Source organism: Toxorhynchites rutilus, chromosome 2 (genome assembly GCF_029784135.1).
Source record: "Toxorhynchites rutilus septentrionalis strain SRP chromosome 2, ASM2978413v1, whole genome shotgun sequence".
NCBI lineage: Eukaryota > Metazoa > Arthropoda > Insecta > Diptera > Culicidae > Toxorhynchites > Toxorhynchites rutilus.
This window is the reverse complement of record NC_073745.1, coordinates 78,791,190-78,802,750: the sequence shown is the minus strand read 5'-3', so window position 1 is coordinate 78,802,750 and position 11,561 is coordinate 78,791,190. Positions and strand designations below refer to the sequence as shown.

Sequence of the window (11,561 nt, the reverse complement as noted above, 5' to 3'; positions counted from 1 at the left end):
GCTATGAAAAATGCCTCGAACGTTACGGCGGTTATGTAGAAAAATAGAAAATAAAACATAGATTACGAAAATCACTTTACTTATCTAACTTTATTTTTCCGCGATTTCTGAGGCACTGAAACTAATTTTTTGAGCGACCCTCGTATATATTATGCATAATCTCGCCTCTCGCTCGAGTAAATGATTTACCAGGGTTGATAGCACTTTTAATGACACTTTTAAGTCCATTTAAGGATGGGCTTAAAAGTATCTTGAAAAGATGTCAAAAAATGTGCTAAATATATATTTTCTTGTAGCTGTCATGTTTCTGACCTAGGTCAGGTTTTTTTTTCTCGATATTGAGAGCAGGGGGTCCCCGTAGCCACATTGGTTGCACGTTCGCTTAGTAAGCGATCAATCGTGAGTTCAAAACTCAGGACCCTCATTGACCATCTTTGTGTTGTTACAGAATAGCTACGTCCACGCATCAATCATCAGCGATGGAGATCGATCCACGGTCGAAATAAGATCGATTCATCCATACAACTGCTCTGCTCTGCAAGACACATCGGGCTGCTGTTCTATAAATAACTCAACAATGATCAATCAACTGTCTCCGCTGTCCGGTGGTCCAACTGGATAATGGAAGAACAGAAAGAATACTCTTATGCCTAAATGGCTACTGTGTAAATGTACCATATGCAATGGTATAGAAGGAATAGTGGCGAATGGCAACTGTGTAATGTGCTAATTATAGATATATGGTATCCATGTGACATGTACACGATTAAAAAATCGGCTCTGTTACAGCTAAAATGCTAATGAGCCTTAGATAAATAAATGGGATAAAAAAAAATTGAGAGCAATATTAACCCTTTAATAAATGATGATGTATATGTACATCAGTGTTTTCTTCCTCACATAATTTCTAAACGGTAATTCAAACACAGTATGTTTTACTTTTTATTTGTATTTAAAAAGTAAAAATCATGCATTTAAGGGTTAAAATAAATAAAAAGTGGAGATAATGATGGTGGAAATTTCTTTTCTGAATATATGATTATTTTTCAGATTGTGAATAAAATGATATTCAATAATTTATAATTCTTCAATCTTTGTTTTATTATTCAAAACTCCTACCACAATCAATATATTTGTACTACGGACATAAATATTATTTTCAACCTATCAATAAACATGATGAAGTATACTAGGTGAGGGTAGCCAACTGCGAGCTGCGCACCAATCCAAATCCTACATTCATTCGTTGGTTATTGGAAAGGTGTACACAGCCGTCGGCACATTACCTTTTGATTTGTTTCAACGTCTACTTATAGTTACGAGTATTCTTCTCTCTCTCTCCCTCATACTTAACCACTAGTCTAACAGTCTAACATAAATTTTACTCTCATTGTGCACCGCTCCGCACTGCCTGTTCTGAGCGTTATCTTTGTAGAAAACCACTAATCGCTGCTTTGTTCGAGCGGTGTGGAGTCAAGTCCAAATATTTACACATGCGACCCCATTTTGAGTTGTGGGCGCGCAAAAGCTCATAAAAATTAGCTAAGGTACACAATACTTTCGGGAAGTGAATGCGTCGTCGTCGTCATCGTGGGCAAAAGTGCCGCTGTTTTACCTATGATTTTCTTTGTTGTTTGTTGTTTTTATATTGCCTTCCGCGAAGCAGCGCCCGTTTTTCCTTGGGGCATCGAACACGAATCGGTTGTTAAATTTATCTACGAGTGGCGGCGTTCATAAATTATGCATTTCGTATGTTGCGTTGCAACACTCTTTCTGTCAGCCTCTCTGTCTCTCGGTTTTTTTGTTCTCCTAAAGCTTGTCGATAATATTTCATCTTCACGCCTCGCGCACTGTTGTTAATTATGATTAATTTATTGTGCTCGCTGTTGTTGTCTTCTTGTTGTTTTATTCGTCTAGTGCAGGCGGCTCATATCGAGTCCTCCCAGCTGGCCGAAGTAGGGATATCCGGATTTGGCTTCCGCGGCGACAGCCGCTGCGGCGGCGGCCGAACTCGAGTAGTGGTGGTTGACGTTGTTCGAGAAGAAAGAGCTGATAGAGAAAGGAAGAGGGAGAGAGAATGTGGATTAGTTTTCACGTTTTGTTTTTTGGTGTGGTGATAATTGTTTTTGTTTTGTTCTCTCGGATGGTTCCGGGAAGAGATGGCGTTAGCTAGTTGACACTCACCTATAGGCGTCCCATTCGGTGGTCGCTTTGTTGTGGTGGGCGGAGTGAGCCGAACGCCATTGGTTACTGGTGTTGTCGATGGCTGCGCTCGTGGGAGCGATGGTGTTGGTAGGGTAACCCGTGCTGGCCGCGGCGTACGATTGTGCGTGGTGGTGGTGATGGTGGTTGTCCAGCATGGGGAAGTAGTTGTAGTTGGCGGCGGCGGCGGAGGTGGTGTTTTGGACGGGAGAAGTGGACGCAGGGATTTGTCCCGAGTGTCCCGAGTGCGCCGGACTTACGGAGGTCGGTGGGCTGAGAGAGGTTGGTGGGCTCATGGTAGCTGAGGTCGGGTGGATCATGGTCTGGGCTAGCGGGTTGTAGGCTGTCTGGGTGGGTGTGTGGATGGAGGTCTGGTTCATTGGTTGATAGCAGGCTTGGTTCCAGGATTGCATTGCGGATGGGAAAGCGGCGGATGAGTTGGTGGCGGCGGCGACGGATGGAACTGAAGCGGCCGCGGCGACAGCCGCTGCCTGCTGTTCATACTGTGGCGGATACTGGGCGTTAAAGGCGGCAAGCTGGTGGGAATTCATGTGTTTACGTAGCCGAGCGCGACGATTCGAGAACCACACCTGGACGCGAGCTTCGGTGAGTCTGGTCTTCTGGGCAAGTTCTTCGCGAGTGTAAACATCCGGGTACTGAGATCTGGCGAAGGCAATCTCCAGCGCTTCCAACTGTTCGCCGTTGAACGTGGTCCGCGATCGACGTTGCTTCCTCTTGAGCTGAATTCCCGGCTCGGATTCGGTGTCGCTATCATCATCACACGAAGATCCACCCAAAATGCCGTTGATCGAATGGTTTCCGCGAACCTCGCCCTCACCTGGGCGTCCCCCACGCAGTAGACGACTGATCGAGCTTACGGACGGGGCCGATGTTTTGTCACAGATACCTTCCTTAATGAGCTTGTCCCGAATCTCCCAGCTGAAGATGCCCGGATTGGCCTTACGCATCTCCTCGATCCTCGTCTCGATTTCGGGCGTCGAAACGCGTGGTTTCGAGCCACCGATCACACCCGGCCTGATGGAACCGGTTTCCTGGTAGCGATTCAGGATCTTCGACACGCATCCATGGGACACGCGCAGCTGGCGGGAGATCACGCACGGTCGCACCCCGGCCGCGGCCATCTCAACGATTTTGAGCCGAATGTGGTTCGGTAGAGGGCGCCCGTTGATGAACACTCCTCCTAGTTGGTTCACACGACCCTGACCTGTGGGGGAGAAAGAAAAAAAAAGGATGACATTAGAGAGACCTGTTCACAGATTTGAGTGCGCGGGTGGTCCCCGGCTTGTTCAAAGGGCTGCCGACGGATTTCGTGTGCTGCTTGTTATGTCATTCGACGTGTGAGAAATAAAATATGGAATAGGATCGAATCTTTTGTTCAAATTGTGTAGAAGAAATAAGGGATCATGCCGGGGTAAATAGGGATGGATTTTTGAGCGACCAATAGTCAATTCAGAACAACGATCAATTGTGAAACGATCCAAGAAGCGGAAATTAAATTGTTACTTTCGCCCGGTTGAAATGAAATTAATTTTCTGTTATTTTCACTCTCCGAACTCTCGGAGACGAGAAACAGAGGAAGAAGGAAGCCCACGCGGGGTGATTCATGTTGATTAAAATCTCGCGCGCCTTGCTCGCGATCTTTCCCCGGTGCGGTCGCTTTTGATCATCGGATCGGTGGAATTATTTTTATTTTCATCCTCTGTGTGGTGTCTTCTGATGACTGCTCCGGTTAGAAGTTCTTGTCCGAGACGGTGTCCGAGTGGATTAAAATCCGACACCGCGTTCTGACATATATTCACACCACGAGAGACGCGCGCGATTCCGCGCGTTGTTTGTCAACCGCTCGCGGAGAGCGGCTTAAAATACCAAGGATTCCAAAAGAGGAATGGGACTTCGATGCCGAAGGGACATAATGAAGATGGTTTGATTCCAGTATTCCCGGTCGAAGCTCAACCAATTAATCATCGCTACCAGACGCGCAACAACGACGCAAGAAGTCGCGACCTTGGGCTGACGATCCCTCGCGAGCCTTCGATTGCACTTCAATTAGACGCGCGAATCGCACAATTAATTACTTATCGGGCCTCCCTCGTTCCTCGGGCCGTGGATACCGAAGGAATCAGGAGGGGACGAAAATGAAAATCGACCGAAACAAAATACCGAAACGATCATTAGGCTACTGTTGGCGCGGGATTCGCGCACGGCTGGGGTTCCGCGGATCCCGGCGATCATTTATCATTGCGCAGAATACGTGCCGTGTTTCAGTGCCGCCACCGCCGCCGCCACCCTGCCGCCCCATTAGAAGACGAACAAGTCGGTGGTAGCTTAATTAGAATTTAATGGTTTTTCAGAGATTGTCGGGGTGCGATGATCTCGCGCGTCACTGCCGCCGGATGGTATTCAAATTCCGTGAAATTTTCGCTGGCGATCTATCATTGCGTGAATATCAAATTTGTTTTCCCCCAAAAATCCGAAAACATACTCATGAAATTATCTAGTTCCCATGTTCGAGCCCTCTCGAGTTTCGCGACGGGAAGAAGAAGAAGAAGAGGAAGATCGTAAAATTTTAACACGAGCTGATCCTCGCTTTTGTTCGGGATCAACAAGCGCTACGCCATGCAGATCCGCATTCGGGCAACTTTCCGGGCAGAATCCAAATTAGTTTTGAGATCTTCAGCTTGGCACTTTTCGTGGAAACCTGGCGATGTGTGCGATCACTTGGGCTAAAAGATGTGCCGGTAACGAGTTCCCGGTCACGGTAAAGCGCGACGGCCAAACCATATGGGAACTCTTGCTCCCGGTTGAGCCACACAGCGAATGCACAGTCAGTGAATACCATGTTTACACGTTGTATATTAAGGACTAATTATATGGTGCTGTCTGCGCCTTTCCCGCGATTTTCTGCGCGCGTTGCGATCATGATGCGTTCTGCTGCCGTTTCTGATGCGGCACCATCGATCGATCTCCCTGTGGCTATATCACGATATTTGATGCCAACTCTTGAACACTTCTTGGGTGCGCATCGGCCTGGGCTGTATAATTAGCCATCAATGCGCGCAATTATTGGCGAGGTTCCCTCCGATCCGACCGATCCGGACTCCGAGCTGTCGTGGCCCGAACCGTCGACCACCTGTGCGGGCGCGCTGACTCATCGCGGGCCTGAATTAGTGACCTATAAATCAGACTCGATCAATAGGGCACTCAAAGCAGCCGTCATCATAGCTCCATAAATTTGTGGTGGCAGCCGCGAAAAGATTCTTCGCCGTCGAAGCGTTGAAAAAGCGAACGTGTTGAAAAGATAAATGATCCTCTTTGTACACATGTTCCATAAAACGTCGGCCCGTGGAATTTCCAGCCGGTTTGGCCCCTCCGTTCCGATCGCGCCCCGTTCGGGGTCTGATTTCGGCAATTTGATTAAATTTTGCTCGAGCCCTTCTTCCGCAGGATCTCGAACTCGATCAATTGATTAAAATGTACGCTTCACTAGGCCGCTGGCGGCGGTACTTTATCTTATAAATTGATCATTTAGTTTATAAATATATTAAACATCCATATAAATTATTACATTAGTCCGAGGTTGCGGGTCGCCCCCGAGAGCGAGAGTGAGCTCGGGTCGGGCCCCAGCTCAGAAACTCTCAGCGCGCGACTTCATCATCCGTAAGATCACGAACCCAGCGCTCAGAAACCCCCCGAAGAGCCGTACCTCGGAGAGGTAATAAAATATTTCCAATACCATTACATTATCATTATGGCATCTCGCACGCGGGATACCTCGATCCCAGACCACTCTCATCGTCTCTCGCCAACGGAGATCATCGGTGGTGTGTTATTGTTGAAAACAGGAATTACTGAAAATAAGATCAAAGGCAATTTGCCGCCCATTGCGCGGCGAGCTCGCGATGATATGGTGGGAGGGAAACCCAAGGCCCCATGGCCAAGCCGGCAAGCGAACAAATTTTGTAATGAAATATGTGCGCGCGAAGCCCTTCTTTGCGACGGAACGATCCGACGAAGTGCGCGCCAAAGTGTCTGGGAAGCGCTGCCGATGCTGCGGCTGCTCTCGAAGATTCTCCCAACGTGAATACAGGGATACGATCTCGGTGATCGAGAACGACGCCTGAAACTGGTTCCGATGAATCTTCAAAATTTTAATGTCTTTTTGTCGAAATTATTCACCGCTTCCCTCCGGTCGGGTTGAAGTCCGCAACCAACACGAAAACAATCCACGCAAAATTGCACATTCGGCAAATCCGCTCTCACCACGTAATAAGCTTATCTTAATCCCCGATCTACATGCACTTCAACACCCGATAGGATCTGGCCCTCTCGTATATCTCGTAGACTGCGTATGCTCAACTTAATCCTCTTCCAAACAATACCCGAGCAGAACAGGCCGTAGAGCCGAGAGCTCATTTCCCAGCGCCCGAACAGAAAAAAAACCAAACAATAAAATATTTACAACCATTAATCTTGTTAGCCCGGGACGATCCGCCGTCGGCTTCCACCGTTTGATATGCGGCCTTCTGTTACAATTAATTTCCAAGCCGCCGCCGATCGCAGGAGAAAATAGAAGAAAATTTTATTCATGATCGGGCAACTTTCCCATCCAACGCCCCTTTTTGATCCCGGCTTCGCGTCAGGATATCTCGAAATTCTCGCCTCCGAGCTTTGGGATCGCTATGATTTATGGTGTCAGAAGCGATAACTGATGGTGATGGTGATCACCATATGGTGGTACCCACCAACTGTTGCTCACAGCGCACACAAACAAGTCGCAGCCGACCGTCGGTCGACCTAAAACAACGCTGATCGCGAAGATTCGTGGGTGAACCTACCTTGGAATGGATATCCGGAGAAGATCGGCGACATGTTCAAACTTGCAACTGCCATTGTATTCACTTCGTCAATAAGTAGTCACTTTGTGATTCACTTCTAGATTGTGCTTTCACACTTTGCGTTCACTGAAAGTCTGTTCCAAAATATTCATCAACCTCTCAGGTGAGATATTCCGCGCGATCAATTCTTCACTATTCTTCGGGGGCACAGATATCGACAGAAAAAAAAACACAAATAAAAACTTCTCCACAGAATAAACAAACAAACGATGTGTGTATATAGTTTTTTTCAACGCATTTGATTTTTTTGCTCACTATATTTTTGTCTTGCTACTCTCGAGATGTATCTCCGAGGGAAGTTAGCACCTTACTGACTTTGAAATGCACAAGTCGGCAGGTTCTTTACTCGGATTGCTCACTTCGAGTGATCTTTCCTTTGCTTTTCCGCTTCATCCTTCGCTCTTCCCTTAGTTCTTCATTCTATGGCTATTGCGCCCTCTCGCTCAGCCCAACGCTTTCGCACTCTCACCAACGGAACCCATCCCAGAGGCCACGCCCATTGCCCAATCTTTTTTTCTCCCTTTGCTTCTTCGCAGCCGAAAGCCGATCATGTTCGCACACAGCCGAACGGATCGACGAACTCGATCAACGCTTTGGCATTCGCTTGCGCGATTGGTCCGTTCGGTCCACGCAGGGCTTGGCCCTGGGTTCATCTCTTGCACACTTCGCGTGCAGGAGTGTATGAGTGCATCTATGCGGTGCACCCAATAGGGGCGATCGATATTCGATGTGTCCATTCCGTTGCGCTAGGGCGCAACATTAATGAGCTTCTTATCAGAAGCGGCGGCTGCGGCGGCGGTGGTCCACTGGCGGCCCTTTGATCTTTCTGTCGCTCTCGGTCGGAAAACTGTCGTTCATTTGTACTGCGGCATCGAACTTCAAAGCCTTTCAAAGCGTCGTCGTCGTTCGATCACATAGATTATTGTTCGCTGGAAGACATATTTTATTAGGGTTTAGTGCCGTTTTCCTCCTCCAAAATTGGGAGAGAGAAAAAAAAAAACAGAATCAACCAAAGGGAGGTTTATGACCAACCGCAAACAAAGCTGTTGACTTTTGGGTGCGCTTCGTCGTTGGCGGTGGCCAAACCGGGGTTGACAAATGAGAGAGAATGTTTCCCAATAAAACGATGATGTTGATTGTTTTTTTTGAGCTTCTTCCTTTTCTAATTTTTCGTTGGTATGTTTAGGGAATTGTTCTATTTTTACACCCCGAGCGGCGTTAAAAAGGGGTCGGTTGGAAGTGATAATTGAACATAAGTTTTCGGGACGAAATGGTCGACTGGATGTGCCCCATCGACAAGATGTTCAACGATCGGTATTACACAGATGTTTCGATTTTTCTGAGTTTTACAGTCCTTTTAGGAAAGCGCATTCTGTGATCGTTGACTAGGAAATAAGGCGAACAGAAATTATAAAAATTATGTTCTCTACTTGTTTCAATTATCATTTTAGTTATTCTTCGAAATTATTCAAGGATATATATTCATACTAGAGATGAAACGGATATCCGGTAACTATTCGATATCCAACCTATCCGGGCAATATTTGCTATCCGGCCGGATACCGGATATTAGAAAAAAATCAATAATTTGTCATTGACACAAGATAAAGCATTTGTTTTCTAAATTAATTTAATATTTACTCATAACATTAATTCATTAACACTATTATTTTTATTATCAATTTTTTAACCGACAAACTACGCTTTGCTTCGTACACTACACTCTGTCCAATTTCTATAAGACCACCCAGTTTCTATTTCGTTGCAACACAAACAGTTAGAATTTCAACAAGATACATTCAAACATTGTTGAATGCTTAGAATAAAGTATATTTAACGTAAATTTCGTTCAAAAGAGTTGTTAGTTTATTCATTGTGCTTAAATATCGTAATTTCAGCTGTCCATTTGCTATAAGACCATTTCAAAATTCATAAGTATTATCAATGAAAAACTCAAAACGATCGGCTGATTTACATGTCAATAATTGGCAGTCTTGCCATTTCGGCTAAAAACTTGGAAAATTCGTGTTGGAATACTATTTGCCAAATGCTGCTGAACGATTTTCTCGATATTTTTGCCATGTTTCCGTAATTGCGTACAAGGATCCCCCTAAGATTTTCAACAGGACTCAAGTCTGGAGAGCGAGCCGGCCAGTCAAAAAAAAATTATGTTTTTGGTCCTTAATCCATTGCTTAGTTTCCTTGTTGATATAAATATGATATGATATCGGAATGTTTTGTGACGATATCCACGCCAAAACGGTAGAAGAGAGGATTCCAGAACATGTATGTAATCCTTGAATGATGTGAAAGCTATCTTGAGCTATCCGGTTGCACAGAATCCCACCCAAACCGTGCACGAGTCTCCACCAAAATTCGTGGTTGAAAAATACTATTCCTTCTTCCGGAAATTACGCCAGTACCCGTTGAAACCATCAGGACCATCCAGATAGAATTTGTTTTCGTCACTGAAGATAACCTATACATTGAAGAACTTTTCGTTATGTTATATAGCAAAATGTATTATTTTGGAAACATTCTTTGTCTCTATTGAGAGACGGCAATTTCGTTGTTGGTAAAATAGGCGCAACCCTTTTCCTGCGGAGGGACCTGTTTTATTGTGTTTCTTTTGTTCTTCACTTGTATCGTTAACCTAAAGAAATAAAAACGTGCTTTTTCATTACTCCTAACATTCTAGATTTTACGATTCATTTTGTCCCCGAAAAACCCGAAACCGATCAGTCACAACATCCATGACCCACTGTCGGTTCATGTGAGCTTTGGCAAAACTCAGACGTCTTCCGATGAGAGATGGTATAAGATGAGGAGCTTTTGAACCCTCTTCATGTGAGGATTTTTTACTAAAACTTGACGAATTGTCACCCGAGAAACATTTAAATTCAAATATTGCCTTAGTTGCATTAGCGATTTTGAGGTATTCGAAGCTCTTCTAGCTATTTCCCGCTTATTCCGGTCAAAGAGCTTCGATTTACTTGGAGCTCTCTTCTTCTTACCGTACCCTTGAGGATTCGTCAAATAATTGAGCACATAAAACGATTTTTCAAAACAGAAAGCTGTAATATACATCAGCAAATATGCAGAGAGAAAAGTTTCTACTATCAATGTTTGAATGAACTATTTCAAAAACAAGCAGAAGGAGAAAACGTTTTGGATGAAATGAAAATAGTAAAATCAAAGTTGATGACAATTGAAAAGAATAAATTAGATTTCTACTCTCATACCATCAAAGAATCTAACATGGTGGAAGACGAAAAAATCAGTTTGTATGAGGCTTCATCAACCTTATCAAGGTCAACAAGGTCAAAAATTATCAGTCTTCGTATCAATGACATAGTAACATCGGATGTCACAATTTTAAAAAAGAGTATCTACGATAATTTTTCGCAAATTTTTAGTAAACAGACTGATGAAACTGATGAAACGGATCACCAACATGTTTCACAGAACATTATTAAAACACTTTCTTTGGAAAACAGAGAGGATTTATTATTATTATTTTTATTGTCGTCAATCAGAATTGTAGACCAATACATTCTTGATACTACTTAAAACTAAAAAAAAAATCTAAAGAGAGCTGGCTGGATAATTTATCCGTTTAATTCAAAAGACGATTTTAACACAAAGTTTTTATTTATTTATTTATTTATTTATTTATTTCGTCAAACCAGCGTAGACTAAATATGCTGCCCAAATATTAGAGTGAAATTTAAATATATCTTATTCTATTCAAATAGTCTTTGAGCATTGACCTTGACATGGTTACATCAATTATTTCACTGTGCTCGTTACAGAGGCTCATCATACGATTAATAGGACTATATTTGGCATAATTCGTTCTTCGGTAATCTATGTAGAAAATGTTAGGGTTTCTCAGGTGCCTAATCGGTGCGTAAAAATTTAGGTTTCCTAATATTTCTTCTGAGTCCACTCGTTGTGATATGATGTCAATAATAAATAGAATCATGGCAAAGCTCCAATTGAAGGAAATGAATTGGAATACGTTCTTAACCGTTTGCTAACATTTTGCGTATTGCTAACATTTTTGACTTGGCACATTTTAACGTAGGATTTCGTCTTTCGAGAACATATTGGAGGTACAAATTGAATCAATATAGGTTCAATCACTTATTGCTCATCCAGCAAATCATAATTGTGAATAAAATTGTATAATTATAATTTTCTCATTATTTTTAAAAAAAAGGTAATGTTTATAAATTCCGTGAACACCATTTTTTATGTGTTTTTTTTTACTTTAACACAACTTTTGTGACAAAATCTGTGATCTTTTGTGAACGTAGTTATCTACGTAAAGTAGTATTTTTTTTTTTAATATACTCAAACTCATCCGGACTTTTGGCATATGCTCACAAAATTTGTCCCGTACTCAAACGGTTAAGCATGTATCCAAAAGGTCTTCTCTGG

The 11,561-nt window shown here is 43.6% G+C and overlaps 1 protein-coding gene across 1 annotated transcript; it reads right to left on the bottom strand.

Annotated features, from left to right (window-relative positions):
* Window positions 1-1,097: 1,097 nt before the first annotated feature.
* Window positions 1,098-7,441, bottom strand: LOC129767606 (protein gooseberry-like). Its single transcript, XM_055768654.1, has 3 exons — window positions 7,059-7,441; window positions 2,185-3,427; window positions 1,098-2,049 (listed from the first exon to the last, which is right to left on the bottom strand). Exons 1-3 carry the CDS (start codon window positions 7,111-7,113, stop codon window positions 1,914-1,916), a joined length of 1,434 nt encoding a protein of 477 aa, XP_055624629.1. The 5' UTR covers window positions 7,114-7,441; the 3' UTR covers window positions 1,098-1,913.
* Window positions 7,442-11,561: the final 4,120 nt, after the last annotated feature.

What these genes read in the sequence shown, in the direction of transcription:
- LOC129767606 (XM_055768654.1), bottom strand. Translation starts at nt 7,113, where the DNA reads ATGGCAGTTGCAAGTTTGAACATGTCGCCGATCTTCTCCGGATATCCA. An exon ending in CTCCGGATATCCATTCCAAG is followed by an intron (nt 3,428 to 7,058) that starts GTAGGTTCACCC and finishes TCTCCCCCACAG; the next exon opens with GTCAGGGTCGTGTGAACCAA. An exon ending in ACCGAATGGGACGCCTATAG is followed by an intron (nt 2,050 to 2,184) that starts GTGAGTGTCAAC and finishes TTTCTCTATCAG; the next exon opens with CTCTTTCTTCTCGAACAACG.